The sequence below is a fragment of the Nansenia antarctica genome (assembly GCF_963989245.1).
Source record: "Nansenia antarctica genome assembly, chromosome: 4".
NCBI lineage: Eukaryota > Metazoa > Chordata > Actinopteri > Argentiniformes > Microstomatidae > Nansenia > Nansenia antarctica.
The window spans coordinates 4,628,004-4,646,541 of record NC_137689.1 but is presented as its reverse complement, the minus strand read 5'-3'; the positions used below and the strand labels follow the sequence as shown (position 1 = coordinate 4,646,541).

General features: G+C 43.3%; 1 protein-coding gene across 1 annotated transcript in view; it reads left to right on the top strand.

The window, feature by feature from the left end:
- LOC308154858 (mucin-5B) overlaps positions 1-18,538 on the top strand; it is a gene marked incomplete at both ends in the record, with an annotated part of 31,819 nt that overhangs the window by 7,130 nt on the left and 6,151 nt on the right. Inside the window, 15 exons of the mRNA XM_080528076.1 lie at positions 38-84; positions 388-497; positions 828-979; positions 1,268-1,406; positions 1,681-1,794; positions 1,949-2,125; positions 2,502-2,741; positions 3,097-3,253; positions 3,529-3,657; positions 4,126-4,276; positions 4,490-4,533; positions 4,626-4,774; positions 17,573-17,744; positions 17,875-18,010; positions 18,377-18,522. Of these exons, the coding sequence (XP_080384202.1) occupies positions 38-84; positions 388-497; positions 828-979; positions 1,268-1,406; positions 1,681-1,794; positions 1,949-2,125; positions 2,502-2,741; positions 3,097-3,253; positions 3,529-3,657; positions 4,126-4,276; positions 4,490-4,533; positions 4,626-4,774; positions 17,573-17,744; positions 17,875-18,010; positions 18,377-18,522 (2,063 nt within the window). The remainder of the gene's footprint in view (positions 1-37; positions 85-387; positions 498-827; positions 980-1,267; positions 1,407-1,680; positions 1,795-1,948; positions 2,126-2,501; positions 2,742-3,096; positions 3,254-3,528; positions 3,658-4,125; positions 4,277-4,489; positions 4,534-4,625; positions 4,775-17,572; positions 17,745-17,874; positions 18,011-18,376; positions 18,523-18,538) is intronic.

Sequence of the window (18,538 nt, the reverse complement as noted above, 5' to 3'; positions counted from 1 at the left end):
TGATGTTGTATTGTTCTTTTACTATATTGTTTTACAGCACTTGTCGAGAAGGGAAACTGAGCTGCTCTGGGACAAGGAAAAAAGGTACATTTTCTGTTGCAGTATTGGCATCGTTTGGATGAGCTCCTAATTGTGTCCAGTGGTGTTCTGAGGGGTTAATGAATGAGCAGTCAATAGATATTCAAATCAAATCAATAAAATTAATGAACATACAAAGATTTCAACAGCTTCAACAGAGATCTTCGGTGGAAATCATGCCTTCCTTGAAATTAATTTAATAACTAGAGGCAAGCTCTTATTTCCCTCAGAATGATTCCAGATTCGTGACTGTCATCAACTGTCATGGCCACTCCATCCTTTAACATTTATTATATTTTTCGTTTACAGTTTCAACATTGTGCACTGCACCAAAGGTTTACTTCAACTGCTCCACTGCTGGATTGGGCGCTGCAGGATCAGAGTGTCAGAAGGTCTGCAGTACGCTGGACATGGCCTGTGTGAGTACTCAATACATGGAACTAGACAAACTCCATGGCATATGAACATCCCATAATTTTTTCTTTATTTTTTTTTACTTAGTATGTTTTTAGGTTGTTTTTGTTTTTTAACTTATTATGTTTTTAGGTTGTTTTTGTTTTTAACTTATTATGTTTTTACGGTTGTTGTTTTTTCTCTCTGTAGCACTCTGTATGTAGCACTCTTTTGAATGAAAAGTGCAATACAAATAAAATGCATTATTATTATTTATTATTATCATGCATAGAAACATATTACATATCTCTTTACTGTGCCATCACTCATTTGACTACTTTGTTAAACCACTTCAGATCAGCACAGAGTGCACATCAGGATGCATGTGTCCGACCGGACTGGTGTCTGATGGGCTCGACGGCTGCATCAAAGAGGCACTCTGCCCTTGTACTCATAATGGAAAGACTTACCAGTCTGGAGAGAGTCTCAAAGACGGCTGCAACACCTGGTATGTCTGTCTTGTGACTAGAAATCTCAGAGGAAATGTATATGTTACGGTACATGTGGGAATACGGTACATGTGGGAAAACTAGGGTTAGGGTTAGGTGCTAGGGTGACTTGATACATGCTGGCCTGTCTAACCCTAACCCTAACCCTAGCACCTAACCCTAACCCTAGTTTTCCCACATGTACCGTATTCCCACATATACCGTAAGACTGTTAACGGATTGTGAGAAGAAAATGACAGACATTTTACAAATGTACGGTTGTATGACGGTGTCGTTAATGTCAACAGTGTTTGCAAAGGCAGTAAATGGGCGTGCACCGATAAGGTTTGCGATGGAGTTTGTGGAGTCTATGGAGATGGCCATTACGTCACTTTTGACGATAAATGGTTCGTTTTCAACGGAGCCTGCGAATATACTCTCATTCAGGTTAGTCTTTTTAAATTGGTATCAGCATTAAAAGGTTTGATTTTATTCCGTATTCACATGTGCAAAGTAACCATAATATTTGAAATGAAGAGATGCTGCAGTTAGTTCAAAACTGTTTTGGAATAGTACAGGTCACAATAGCTAATTCTAATGGACATTCGTTACAATATATTACTAACGTTTAGTGAGAACGACTTGAACGTTTTTGCACACTGAGGAGTAGAATGTCACTCTACTATTTCTAACTATAATGAGAATGTGTTGCTTTGTACAGAACTACTGTGGGGCCAACAGTAATGCCAATGGCAGCTTCAGAGTCATCACTGAGAACATCCCCTGTGGAACCACAGGAACCACCTGCTCCAAGGCTATCAAGCTCTACCTCGGGGTAAACACCTCTCAGCTGCCTCTCATACACTTTACACAATCATATATCACACATTTACATTCCAACATTCAGACCGTATAAAAAAAAATGAAGCAAACAAAAATGAAAATATTTAGTTTTCAGTCCGACCTTTAAATCAATGTCTCTATTTTAGGACAATGAGCTGCTGTTGACAGATGGTGGCTATCAAGTAGTCAAATCTACAGGAGGGAAGTTTCCTGACCAGATCCGTACAATGGGAATCTATCTTGTCGTTGAAGTTAAAGAGGGTCTGATTCTTATGTGGGACAAGAAGACCAGTCTGTTCATTAAGATCAGCCCATCTTACCAGGTAAATACAAATATGTAACTCGTGACGTTATAATTATAAGGTTCTATCTCCATTTTTGTCAAAATTGAGTTTTTTGATAATCTGATCCATTAGGTGGGTATTAATGCCTGTGTGGTGTTATTTTTAAAATGTTGACATTTTTTAGTTAGTAATTCATAAAATACAAAGGTTCCATCTCACAAAACATAATGGAATGTCGAAACTTTGACGCTCAATATCTCTGAACTACCCTAAACGGAGATAGAACCTTATCACTCTAAGCTCACGAACTGTATTCAGTATTGCATCCACTGATTTGACCAAAACTGTTGAAAACTGTGAAACCCGGCCAAGTCACTCATTTTGATTCTATCTCCTGATGCTCTCTTTCCTTCAGGGTGAAGTGTGTGGTCTGTGTGGAAACTACGACGGCAGCGTAAAGAACGACTTCACAACCAGAAATCAAGAGATAGTCGTAGACCCAGTGGCCTTTGGAAACAGCTGGAGTGTCTCTTCCACCTGCCCTGACACCGTGGCTAAGAAACACCCCTGCGCCGCCAACCCCTACAGGGCCTCCTGGTCCCAGAAACAGTGCAGCATCGTCAACAGCGACGTCTTCAACGCCTGCCATTCCCAGGTATGAACACCCAATCAATCAGTACTACTTTTGTTATGGGGAAAAAACATCCACAATACATCAAGAATGAGTGTGAAAACAACCAAATATTCTTTGGTCAAGTCTATAACAGGTATCATAAACACATCATTGTAGTGTGGCCTGGGGTGGTCCAGTGGTCTAGCACCGCGGTCTACAGTCCACACATATGCCCATGTCGGCATGGGTTTGAATCCGGCCCATGCCCTGCTGACATGTCCTCTCTCCCTTCTTCTCCTACTTTCCTGTCTGTCTTCACTATCTGTCCAATAAAATGAAAAATATGAGTGGGAAATAACAATAAATAAATAAATAAACACATCATTGTGCTTTCAAGGTGGACCCCTCTCCTTACTATGACGCCTGTGTGAGAGACTCGTGTGCGTGTGACAGCGGTGGAGACTGCGAGTGTTTCTGCACGGCGGTGGCGGCGTACGCTAAGGCCTGTAACGAAGCCGGGGCCTGCGTGACCTGGAGAACCCCTCGGATATGCCGTGAGTTTCCTTCCTTACAATCAAAGTCACAATTTGCGGTAGTAAATTAATAAAAATCCCCCCAAATATTGAATTGGAAATATAAATGTTTGATGGCCTGTCATGCCAATGAGACAATAGAGTAATGGCAATCAGTCATTTTAACCACTTCTGGGTTACTTGAAAGGGACATTCAGGAACAAACAGATAACAGTGGAACTGTATACATATGTATGGCATTGTCTTTCAAATTGCTTCCAATTGCTTATTGAGGTTATTTGCTGCGTCACTTTCAGCACTGTTCTGTGACTACTACAACCCCCCTGGAGGATGTGAGTGGCATTACAAGCCCTGTGGCGCTCCCTGCATGAAGACCTGCAGGAACCCATCTGGGAACTGCTCCAGTTTGATTCCAGCATTGGAAGGTAATGAAACTGAAAAAGGCTTTGTGAAAATAATGACAGTTTGCTGACACAGGCAAAAGCTACTTTAGTGGAAGTACACATGAAATGAATGACTTGAATTATTATTATTTTTTAGATGATACAACCTTATATAACCTTTTACTCAACCTATTTATTGAAAATGTATGTAAAAGTTTCATCTCTATATGAATATAAATCATTCCAATGTAATTTTTCAACTCTAGTTCCACCAAACCCTTTCTCTTTCATAACTTATGTAGTGTTTTTATCGAAAAGAACTTCTGAATTTCAATTTCAATTGAAAGTGACCCCAACCTTGCTTGTAATCATTTCCAATCCAATTGATTATATGATCAAATGTCCCTGACTGTGTCTGAGCTACCTCAGTGATGATGACGACTCTTTTTGCGATCTTCAACGAGACCTAAACGTGCATACTGTATTGACTATCGTGTGTCTTACACACAGGTTGCTATCCACAATGTCCTCCTACCCAGCCCTTCTTAAACGAGGCCACAATGAAATGTGTGGACAGGGAAGAATGTGGTTGCTATGACAACTCAGGAAACCACTACGAGACGGGAGAAAAGGTTCCATCGACACAAAACTGCCAGATATGGTGAGTTTAAAACCATTTGATCCACTGTCTACTGCACTACTACTGTATAAGGCATTTTTTCTAAAGTTTCCACAATAAAGTGCATCCCACACCATTTCCCTAACATTCAACAAAATGGTGTTGTTCTGTACAAAAAAGTTGTACAGAATTGTAAATATTACCGTACAATCATTATGTTTATTTTCTTCTTCTTCTTTTTTTTTTTTTTTAAAGCTATTGTACTATGACTGGGATCAGCTGCAGCTTTGACGTGAATGGTAAGGATGACTTCCTCAGATTAAAAAGTTACATACAAGTTACAATACATATTGAACAGTGAACCCTGAATTAAGAAATACTTTCTTTGCAGCCTGCACATGCCTGTTCAATGGTAGAAAATACCCCTATGGATCAACCATATACAATACAACAGATGGGTATAGTATCTGCATAACGGCTGTTTGCGGTGAGGACGGAACCATTCTTAGGAAAATATACCCTTGTCCAACAACCACAATTGCACCGATACCAACATCCCCTTTAATGACAACAACTGGCAGAGAAACCACAACAGTGGGATCTACCACTGCAACGCCTACAACCGTCTTCATCTTCACTACGCCTGGTAAGCAGAGACTCTCTTATTTTTTTTCTGAGTGGGGCAGTCCCACTCATATTTTTCATTTTATTGCCAGATATAGTAGAGATTTAGACAGGAAGGATGGGTGAGAGAGAGAGGAGGGATGACATGCAGGATATGTCCCCGGCAGGAATCGAACCGATTGCACACAATTAAGTAGACATCCTGAAGTAGAATTAACACAGAACCATGAATATGGAAATGAGCCAGAGGGACACTCTTGATGGAAATAATCGTTTATACTGTTTAGATGCACTGATTTGCATGATGTGCAGTGATTTGCATGATGTGCTATGTATTCAAAACTTTCTGACTTGTGATAAAAAAATAAAAATTAAATAAAGATTGGTTTTGGTAAACATGTTAACTGTTAAGAGTAACATGTCAACTGTTTTGAATAGTATGTAATAGTAATTGATAAACCTATGTTAATGGAACAGTCAAATGATGATGTTCTTTAATTGAATACAGAATCAACACCGTTGACAACAGAGACAACAATTACAAGTAATACAACACTAGGACCCAGTGTTACAACTCCCATTACAGAAGGCACAACAGGACAGCCCTCAACAACAAGTAATGCAACAACAGGGCAAGTGGTCACAACGTCCAAACCCACTACAGTGACCGCAACAACACAGGGACGCTCAACAGCTGGGCAGGGGACAACAACTGAAACTTCAACAAAGGGAGAAGCGACAACAGCGACCATTACAGCATCTACCATGGTAATTGTTGAAACTACGACCTCAACAGCACGACCCTCAACAAGTACAGTGACAACAGGGCCAGTGGTTAAAACATCCACACCCATGACTTTCACCACAACAACACAGCAACCCATCGTCACAGCAACGATAGTAACAACAACAAAGCCTTTCACAATGTCCCAGGTTGTAGAAACAACAACAGCGACCATTGGTTCCTCAACAACCAAGTCTCCAAAACAAGAAACCACAGGCCCAACAACATCATCTACCACTGTCATTGGTGAAACTACAACCTCAACAGGAAAACAATCAACAGAAAGCAAAGTAACAACAGGGAAAGTAGTCACAACATCCAAACCCACGACATTAACCACAACAACACAGGGACCTTCAACAGCTGGACAAGGGACAACAAAGGGAGAAACAACAACAGCGACCATTGGTTCCTCAACAACCAAGTCTCCAAAAGAAGAAACCACAGGCCCAACAACATCATCTACCACTGTCATTGGTGAAACTACAACCTCAAGAAGTACAGTGACAACAGGGCCAGTGGTCACAACGTCCAAAGCAACTACCGCCATTTCAGCACTTACACAGACGCTACCTACCGTCACAGCAACATTTCCTACAACAACACAGGGACCCTCAACAGCTGGGCAAGGGACAACAGCTGAAACTTCAACAAAGGGAGAAACAACAACGGCGACCATTGGTTCCTCAACAACCAAGTCTCCAAAACAAGAAACCACAGGCCCAACAACATCATCTACCACTGTCATTGGTGAAACTACAACCTCAACAGGAAAACAATCAACAGAAAGCAAGGTAACAACAGGGAAAGTTGTCACAACATCCAAACCCACGACATTAACCACAACAACACAGGGACCTTCAACAGCTGGGCAAGGGACAACAGCTGGGCAAGGGACAACATCTGGGCAAGGGACAACAGCTGGGCAAGGGACAACAGCTGGGCAAGGGACAACATCTGAAACTTCAACAAAGGGAGAAACAACAACAGCGACCATTGGTTCCTCAACAACCAAGTCTCCAAAACAAGAAACCACAGGCCCAACAACATCATCTACCACTGTAATTGGTGAAACTACAACCTCAACGGGAAAACAATCAACAGAAAGCAAAGTAACAACAGGGAAAGTAGTCACAACATCCAAACCCACGACATTAACCACAACAACACAGGGACCCTCAACAGCTGGGCAAGGGACAACAGCTGGGCAAGGGACAACAGCTGGGCAAGGGACAACAGCTGGGCAAGGGACAACATCTGAAACTTCAACAAAGGGAGAAACAACAACAGCGACCATTGGTTCCTCAACAACCAAGTCTCCAAAACAAGAAACCACAGGCCCAACAACATCATCTACCACTGTAATTGGTGAAACTACAACCTCAACAGGAAAACAATCAACAGAAAGCAAAGTAACAACAGGGAAAGTAGTCACAACATCCAAACCCACGACATTAACCACAACAACACAGGGACCTTCAACAGCTGGGCAAGGGACAACAGCTGAAACTTCAACAAAGGGAGAAACAACAACAGCGACCATTGGTTCCTCAACAACCAAGTCTCCAAAACAAGAAACCACAGGCCCAACAACATCATCTACCACTGTAATTGGTGAAACTACAACCTCAACAGGAAAACAATCAACAGAAAGCAAAGTAACGACAGGGAAAGTAGTCACAACATCCAAACCCACGACATTAACCACAACAACACAGGGACCCTCAACAGCTGGGCAAGGGACAACAGCTGGGCAAGGGACAACAGCTGGGCAAGGGACAACAGCTGGGCAAGGGACAACATCTGAAACTTCAACAAAGGGAGAAACAACAACAGCGACCATTGGTTCCTCAACAACCAAGTCTCCAAAACAAGAAACCACAGGCCCAACAACATCATCTACCACTGTAATTGGTGAAACTACAACCTCAACAGGAAAACAATCAACAGAAAGCAAAGTAACGACAGGGAAAGTAGTCACAACATCCAAACCCACGACATTAACCACAACAACACAGGGACCTTCAACAGCTGGGCAAGGGACAACAGCTGAAACTTCAACAAAGGGAGAAACAACAACAGCGACCATTGGTTCCTCAACAACCAAGTCTCCAAAACAAGAAACCACAGGCCCAACAACATCATCTACCACTGTAATTGGTGAAACTACAACCTCAACAGGAAAACAATCAACAGAAAGCAAAGTAACAACAGGGAAAGTAGTCACAACATCCAAACCCACGACATTAACCACAACAACACAGGGACCCTCAACAGCTGGGCAAGGGACAACAGCTGGGCAAGGGACAACAGCTGGGCAAGGGACAACAGCTGGGCAAGGGACAACATCTGAAACTTCAACAAAGGGAGAAACAACAACAGCGACCATTGGTTCCTCAACAACCAAGTCTCCAAAACAAGAAACCACGGGCCCAACAACATCATCTACCACTGTCATTGGTGAAACTACAACCTCAACAGGAAAACAATCAACAGAAAGCAAAGTAACAACAGGGAAAGTAGTCACAACATCCAAACCCACGACATTAACCACATCAACACAGGGACCTTCAACAGCTGGGCAAGGGACAACAGCTGGAACTTCAACAAAGGGAGAACCAACAACAGCGACCATTGGTTCCTCAACAACCAAGTCTCCAAAACAAGAAACCACAGGCCCAACAACATCATCTACCACTGTCATTGGTGAAACTACAACCTCAACAGGAAAACAATCAACAGAAAGCAAAGTAACGACAGGGAAAGTAGTCACAACATCCAAACCCACGACATTAACCACAACAACACAGGGACCTTCAACAGCTGGGCAAGGGACAACAGCTGAAACTTCAACAAAGGGAGAAACAACAACAGCGACCATTGGTTCCTCAACAACCAAGTCTCCAAAACAAGAAACCACGGGCCCAACAACATCATCTACCACTGTCATTGGTGAAACTACAACCTCAACAGGAAAACAATCAACAGAAAGCAAAGTAACAACAGGGAAAGTAGTCACAACATCCAAACCCACGACATTAACCACAACAACACAGGGACCTTCAACAGCTGGGCAAGGGACAACAGCTGGAACTTCAACAAAGGGAGAAACAACAACAGCGACCATTGGTTCCTCAACAACCAAGTCTCCAAAACAAGAAACCACAGGCCCAACAACATCATCTACCACTGTCATTGGTGAAACTACAACCTCAACAGGAAAACAATCAACAGAAAGCAAAGTAACGACAGGGAAAGTAGTCACAACATCCAAACCCACGACATTAACCACAACAACACAGGGACCTTCAACAGCTGGGCAAGGGACAACAGCTGAAACTTCAACAAAGGGAGAAACAACAACAGCGACCATTGGTTCCTCAACAACCAAGTCTCCAAAACAAGAAACCACAGGCCCAACAACATCATCTACCACTGTAATTGGTGAAACTACAACCTCAACAGGAAAACAATCAACAGAAAGCAAAGTAACGACAGGGAAAGTAGTCACAACATCCAAACCCACGACATTAACCACAACAACACAGGGACCTTCAACAGCTGGGCAAGGGACAACAGCTGAAACTTCAACAAAGGGAGAAACAACAACAGCGACCATTGGTTCCTCAACAACCAAGTCTCCAAAACAAGAAACCACAGGCCCAACAACATCATCTACCACTGTAATTGGTGAAACTACAACCTCAACAGGAAAACAATCAACAGAAAGCAAAGTAACAACAGGGAAAGTAGTCACAACATCCAAACCCACGACATTAACCACATCAACACAGGGACCCTCAACAGCTGGGCAAGGGACAACAGCTGGGCAAGGGACAACAGCTGAAACTTCAACAAAGGGAGAAACAACAACAGCGACCATTGGTTCCTCAACAACCAAGTCTCCAAAACAAGAAACCACAGGCCCAACAACATCATCTACCACTGTAATTGGTGAAACTACAACCTCAACAGGAAAACAATCAACAGAAAGCCAAGTAACAACAGGGCAAGTAGTCACAACATCCAAACCCACGACATTAACCACAACAACACAGGGACCCTCAACAGCTGGGCAAGGGACAACAGCTGGGCAAGGGACAACAGCTGGGCAAGGGACAACAGCTGGGCAAGGGACAACAGCTGGGCAAGGGACAACATCTGAAACTTCAACAAAGGGAGAAACAACAACAGCGACCATTGGTTCCTCAACAACCAAATCTCCAAAACAAGAAACCACAGGCCCAACAACATCATCTACCACTGTAATTGGTGAAACTACAGCCTCAACAGGAAAACAATCAACAGAAAGCAAAGTAACAACAGGGAAAGTAGTCACAACATCCAAACCCACGACATTAACCACAACAACACAGGGACCCTCAACAGCTGGGCAAGGGACAACAGCTGGGCAAGGGACAACAGCTGGGCAAGGGACAACAGCTGAAACTTCAACAAAGGGAGAAACAACAACAGCGACCATTGGTTCCTCAACAACCAAGTCTCCAAAACAAGAAACCACAGGCCCAACAACATCATCTACCACTGTAATTGGTGAAACTACAACCTCAACAGGAAAACAATCAACAGAAAGCAAAGTAACGACAGGGAAAGTAGTCACAACATCCAAACCCACGACATTAACCACAACAACACAGGGACCTTCAACAGCTGGGCAAGGGACAACAGCTGGGCAAGGGACAACAGCTGAAACTTCAACAAAGGGAGAAACAACAACAGCGACCATTGGTTCCTCAACAACCAAGTCTCCAAAACAAGAAACCACAGGCCCAACAACATCATTTACCACTGTAATTGGTGAAACTACAACCTCAACAGGAAAACAATCAACAGAAAGCAAAGTAACAACAGGGAAAGTAGTCACAACATCCAAACCCACGACATTAACCACAACAACACAGGGACCTTCAACAGCTGGGCAAGGGACAACAGCTGAAACTTCAACAAAGGGAGAAACAACAACAGCGACCATTGGTTCCTCAACAACCAAGTCTCCAAAACAAGAAACCACAGGCCCAACAACATCATCTACCACTGTAATTGGTGAAACTACAACCTCAACAGGAAAACAATCAACAGAAAGCAAAGTAACGACAGGGAAAGTAGTCACAACATCCAAACCCACGACATTAACCACATCAACACAGGGACCCTCAACAGCTGGGCAAGGGACAACAGCTGGGCAAGGGACAACAGCTGAAACTTCAACAAAGGGAGAAACAACAACAGCGACCATTGGTTCCTCAACAACCAAGTCTCCAAAACAAGAAACCACAGGCCCAACAACATCATCTACCACTGTAATTGGTGAAACTACAACCTCAACAGGAAAACAATCAACAGAAAGCAAAGTAACGACAGGGAAAGTAGTCACAACATCCAAACCCACGACATTAACCACAACAACACAGGGACCCTCAACAGCTGGGCAAGGGACAACAGCTGGGCAAGGGACAACAGCTGAAACTTCAACAAAGGGAGAAACAACAACAGCGACCATTGGTTCCTCAACAACCAAGTCTCCAAAACAAGAAACCACAGGCCCAACAACATCATCTACCACTGTAATTGGTGAAACTACAACCTCAACAGGAAAACAATCAACAGAAAGCAAAGTAACGACAGGGAAAGTAGTCACAACATCCAAACCCACGACATTAACCACATCAACACAGGGACCCTCAACAGCTGGGCAAGGGACAACAGCTGGGCAAGGGACAACAGCTGAAACTTCAACAAAGGGAGAAACAACAACAGCGACCATTGGTTCCTCAACAACCAAGTCTCCAAAACAAGAAACCACAGGCCCAACAACATCATCTACCACTGTAATTGGTGAAACTACAACCTCAACAGGAAAACAATCAACAGAAAGCAAAGTAACAACAGGGAAAGTAGTCACAACATCCAAACCCACGACATTAACCACATCAACACAGGGACCCTCAACAGCTGGGCAAGGGACAACAGCTGGGCAAGGGACAACAGCTGAAACTTCAACAAAGGGAGAAACAACAACAGCAACCATTGGTTCCTCAACAACCAAGTCTCCAAAACAAGAAACCACAGGCCCAACAACATCATCTACCACTGTAATTGGTGAAACTACAACCTCAACAGGAAAACAATCAACAGAAAGCAAAGTAACAACAGGGAAAGTAGTCACAACATCCAAACCCACGACATTAACCACAACAACACAGGGACCTTCAACAGCTGGGCAAGGGACAACAGCTGAAACTTCAACAAAGGGAGAAACAACAACAGCGACCATTGGTTCCTCAACAACCAAGTCTCCAAAACAAGAAACCACAGGCCCAACAACATCATCTACCACTGTAATTGGTGAAACTACAACCTCAACAGGAAAACAATCAACAGAAAGCAAAGTAACGACAGGGAAAGTAGTCACAACATCCAAACCCACGACATTAACCACATCAACACAGGGACCCTCAACAGCTGGGCAAGGGACAACAGCTGGGCAAGGGACAACAGCTGAAACTTCAACAAAGGGAGAAACAACAACAGCGACCATTGGTTCCTCAACAACCAAGTCTCCAAAACAAGAAACCACAGGCCCAACAACATCATCTACCACTGTAATTGGTGAAACTACAACCTCAACAGGAAAACAATCAACAGAAAGCAAAGTAACAACAGGGAAAGTAGTCACAACATCCAAACCCACGACATTAACCACATCAACACAGGGACCCTCAACAGCTGGGCAAGGGACAACAGCTGGGCAAGGGACAACAGCTGAAACTTCAACAAAGGGAGAAACAACAACAGCGACCATTGGTTCCTCAACAACCAAGTCTCCAAAACAAGAAACCACAGGCCCAACAACATCATTTACCACTGTAATTGGTGAAACTACAACCTCAACAGGAAAACAATCAACAGAAAGCAAAGTAACGACAGGGAAAGTAGTCACAACATCCAAACCCACGACATTAACCACAACAACACAGGGACCTTCAACAGCTGGGCAAGGGACAACAGCTGAAACTTCAACAAAGGGAGAAACAACAACAGCGACCATTGGTTCCTCAACAACCAAGTCTCCAAAACAAGAAACCACAGGCCCAACAACATCATTTACCACTGTAATTGGTGAAACTACAACCTCAACAGGAAAACAATCAACAGAAAGCAAAGTAACGACAGGGAAAGTAGTCACAACATCCAAACCCACGACATTAACCACAACAACACAGGGACCCTCAACAGCTGGGCAAGGGACAACAGCTGAAACTTCAACAAAGGGAGAAACAACAACAGCGACCATTGGTTCCTCAACAACCAAGTCTCCAAAACAAGAAACCACAGGCCCAACAACATCATCTACCACTGTAATTGGTGAAACTACAACCTCAACAGGAAAACAATCAACAGAAAGCAAAGTAACGACAGGGAAAGTAGTCACAACATCCAAACCCACGACATTAACCACATCAACACAGGGACCCTCGACAGCTGGGCAAGGGACAACAGCTGGGCAAGGGACAACAGCTGGAACTTCAACAAAGGGAGAAACAACAACAGCGACCATTGGTTCCTCAACAACCAAGTCTCCAAAACAAGAAACCACAGGCCCAACAACATCATCTACCACTGTAATTGGTGAAACTACAACCTCAACAGGAAAACAATCAACAGAAAGCAAAGTAACGACAGGGAAAGTAGTCACAACATCCAAACCCACGACATTAACCACATCAACACAGGGACCCTCAACAGCTGGGCAAGGGACAACAGCTGGGCAAGGGACAACAGCTGAAACTTCAACAAAGGGAGAAACAACAACAGCGACCATTGGTTCCTCAACAACCAAGTCTCCAAAACAAGAAACCACAGGCCCAACAACATCATCTACCACTGTAATTGGTGAAACTACAACCTCAACAGGAAAACAATCAACAGAAAGCAAAGTAACAACAGGGAAAGTAGTCACAACATCCAAACCCACGACATTAACCACATCAACACAGGGACCTTCAACAGCTGGGCAAGGGACAACAGCTGAAACTTCAACAAAGGGAGAAACAACAACAGCGACCATTGGTTCCTCAACAACCAAGTCTCCAAAACAAGAAACCACAGGCCCAACAACATCATTTACCACTGTAATTGGTGAAACTACAGCCTCAACAGGAAAACAATCAACAGAAAGCAAAGTAACAACAGGGAAAGTAGTCACAACATCCAAACCCACGACATTAACCACATCAACACAGGGACCATCAACAGCTGGGCAAGGGACAACAGCTGGGCAAGGGACAACAGCTGAAACTTCAACAAAGGGAGAAACAACAACAGCGACCATTGGTTCCTCAACAACCAAGTCTCCAAAACAAGAAACCACAGGCCCAACAACATCATCTACCACTGTAATTGGTGAAACTACAACCTCAACAGGAAAACAATCAACAGAGAGCAAAGTAACAACAGGGAAAGTAGTCACAACATCCAAACCCACGACATTAACCACAACAACACAGGGACCTTCAACAGCTGGGCAAGGGACAACAGCTGGGCAAGGGACAACAGCTGGGCAAGGGACAACAGCTGAAACTTCAACAAAGGGAGAACCAACAACAGCGACCATTGGTTCCTCAACAACCAAGTCTCTGAAACAAGAAACCACAGGCCCAACAACATCATCTACCACTGTAATTGGTGAAACTACAACCTCAACAGGAAAACAATCAACAGAAAGCAAAGTAACAACAGGGAAAGTAGTCACAACATCCAAACCCACGACATTAACCACAACAACACAGGGACCCTCAACAGCTGGGCCAGGGACAACAGCTGGGCAAGGGACAACAGCTGGGCAAGGGACAACAGCTGAAACTTCAACAAAGGGAGAAACAACAACAGCGACCATTGGTTCCTCAACAACCAAGTCTCCAAAACAAGAAACCACAGGCCCAACAACATCATCTACCACTGTAATTGGTGAAACTACAACCTCAACAGGAAAACAATCAACAGAAAGCAAAGTAACGACAGGGAAAGTAGTCACAACATCCAAACCCACGACATTAACCACATCAACACAGGGACCCTCAACAGCTGGGCAAGGGACAACAGCTGGTCAAGGGACAACAGCTGGGCAAGGGACAACAGCTGGGCAAGGGACAACAGCTGGGCAAGGGACAACATCTGAAACTTCAACAAAGGGAGAAACAACAACAGCGACCATTGGTTCCTCAACAACCAAGTCTCCAAAACAAGAAACCACAGGCCCAACAACATCATCTACCACTGTAATTGGTGAAACTACAACCTCAACAGGAAAACAATCAACAGAAAGCAAAGTAACGACAGGGAAAGTAGTCACAACATCCAAACCCACGACATTAACCACAACAACACAGGGACCTTCAACAGCTGGGCAAGGGACAACAGCTGGGCAAGGGACAACAGCTGGGCAAGGGACAACAGCTGGGCAAGGGACAACAGCTGGGCAAGGGACAACATCTGAAACTTCAACAAAGGGAGAAACAACAACAGCGACCATTGGTTCCTCAACAACCAAGTCTCCAAAACAAGAAACCACAGGCCCAACAACATCATCTACCACTGTAATTGGTGAAACTACAACCTCAACAGGAAAACAATCAACAAAAAGCAAAGTAACAACAGGGAAAGTAGTCACAACATCCAAACCCACGACATTAACCACAACAACACAGGGACCTTCAACAGCTGGGCAAGGGACAACAGCTGGGCAAGGGACAACAGCTGGGCAAGGGACAACATCTGAAACTTCAACAAAGGGAGAAACAACAACAGCGACCATTGGTTCCTCAACAACCAAGTCTCCAAAACAAGAAACCACAGGCCCAACAACATCATCTACCACTGTAATTGGTGAAACTACAACCTCAACAGGAAAACAATCAACAGAAAGCAAAGTAACGACAGGGAAAGTAGTCACAACATCCAAACCCACGACATTAACCACAACAACACAGGGACCTTCAACAGCTGGGCAAGGGACAACAGCTGAAACTTCAACAAAGGGAGAAACAACAACAGCGACCATTGGTTCCTCAACAACCAAGTCTCCAAAACAAGAAACCACAGGCCCAACAACATCATCTACCACTGTCATTGGTGAAACTACAACCTCAACAGGAAAACAATCAACAGAAAGCAAAGTAACAACAGGGAAAGTAGTCACAACATCCAAACCCACGACATTAACCACATCAACACAGGGACCTTCAACAGCTGGGCAAGGGACAACAGCTGGGCAAGGGACAACAGCTGAAACTTCAACAAAGGGAGAAACAACAACAGCGACCATTGGTTCCTCAACAACCAAGTCTCCAAAACAAGAAACCACAGGCCCAACAACATCATCTACCACTGTAATTGGTGAAACTACAACCTCAACAGGAAAACAATCAACAGAAAGCAAAGTAACAACAGGGAAAGTAGTCACAACATCCAAACCCACGACATTAACCACAACAACACAGGGACCTTCAACAGCTGGGCAAGGGACAACAGCTGGGCAAGGGACAACAGCTGGGCAAGGGACAACAGCTGAAACTTCAACAAAGGGAGAAACAACAACAGCGACCATTGGTTCCTCAACAACCAAGTCTCCAAAACAAGAAACCACAGGCCCAACAACATCATCTACCACTGTAATTGGTGAAACTACAACCTCAACAGGAAAACAATCAACAGAAAGCAAAGTAACAACAGGGAAAGTAGTCACAACATCCAAACCCACGACATTAACCACAACAACACAGCAACCCATCGTCACAGCAACAATAGTAACAACAACAAAGCCTTTCACAATGTCCCAAGCTGTAGAAACAACAACAGCAACCATTGGTTCCTCAACAACCAAGTCTCCAAAACAAGAAACCACAGGCCCAACAACATCATCTACCACTGTAACTGGTGAAACTACAACCTCAACAGGAAAACAATCAACAGAAAGCAAAGTAACAACCGGGCAAGCCGTCACAACATCCAAACCCACGACTGTAACCACAACACCACAGGGACCCTCAACAGCTGTGAAATGGACAACAGCTCAAACCATTGGCTCTACAACCAAGTCTCCAAAACAATCCACCACCAGTTCAACACCCTCAACTGAATCAACCCAGTTCACAACTGCAGCTTCTACAATTTCCTCAACTGGCTCAAGTACCTTATCTGCATCTCCAACCACTGCCTCGTGCTTTTGCACTGTTCGTGGTACAAAGTTTTCACCAGGTAAAAGTCAATTTTCTTCATACAATTTAATGTATTTCTATTCTTTTTTTCCAAATTCTCTGCAAACTGAACAGTTTTTAACGATTTTCCTTTCCACAATCAGGGGAGATGATTTATAATGTGCATGATGGTCAAGGCTGGTGTTTCGTTGCCTTGTGCATGGAAGGATGTCAAGTCATAACGGAATCAAAACCATGTCCTACCACCCCACGACCCTCTTCATCAACCACCACAAGTCCATCTGGCAGGACCACAGTATCGACTCCCAGTCCTCCATCAACAACTAGTCGAGGCTGCTATAACGTTATTCCACACAGAGAGGTAATCAAAGCTGAAAAATGTAGATGTTTAACACTAGAACAGCCTTGTCTTTTTTACCTACTATAAGAGCCTCTGGGGTTCTTTACAGTGCTCAAGCTGCTATTTACACACAACGCTTGAAAGGAGGGTCCTGAAATTTGATTGAGTGTAAAGATATAACATTCTTTACTCAACCTCATGGCTGTTCTAGAGTTTAAAAAGATATCTATTTCAAATTATTATTATTATTATTATTTTTTTTTAAGTATTTCTCAGTGCAGGTGTATTTTCACGTCTATATAATTGCATGTGTGATATACTGTAATTACTCTCCTTCATGAATTCAATGATAGAATGGAGAGGCTTGGAAAACGAGTCAGTGCGCCATAGGAATCTGCATCGATGGGGAAGTTATCTATGAAGAGCTTTCATGCAAGCCAGTGGAGCCAGTGTTTTGTGTGAACGGACGTCTACCTGTCAAGGTCTATGATGATGCCGGATGCTGCTTCCATTATGAATGCGAATGTAAGTCAAATTATAGATTGCAATATTGATAGTCCAGCAATTTTAAGTTTGAGGTATTCCTAAATTCTTTTTTCTATTATTGCATCTGTCCTCAGATGGTGTTGTTAACATGTATATTATCCTTCTACAGGTTTCTGCAATGGATGGGGAGAATCTCACTTCCTGACATTCGATTCCCAATATTACAGTTTCCGTGACGACTGCTCATACTATTTAGTCAAAGAAATCAACCCTAGATTCAACTTGTCCGTTATTATTGATAATCGGTACTGCCACACAGCTGACAGTACGTTCTGTCCGCGTACCATTATCATTCTGTATCAATCCTATCAAGTGATTCTCACCCAGGTGCAAACTGAAGACGCAATAATTAACGTGGTAAGTATTTTAACAACTTATAAAGGTTGATTTATATTCATTTAAAAATTGTATGCAGTAGTATAACGTGTTATTAATCAATTTGATTGTTAGATAAACATAACGTTGTTTTTACATAGAGATAAGGTGTAAATGAACACAATAATGGTATTGACATAGCCACTTGTAAGATGTACCATGACTCATCCATTATTACTACTTTCTTCCAAAATTCAGGTATATGTCAACTACAAACGAATCTACCCATGCTTCAGCCAGGGAGGCATCTTCATGACTAACACTGGTTTAGAGATCATGGTGAACATCCCTGCCATCAAGGCTCAGATCATCTTCAAAGGCTCGTCTTTCAGCATCAGCCTTTCCTACACCCTTTTCCGTGACAACACAGAGGGCCAATGCGGTGAGTATTTGTTATA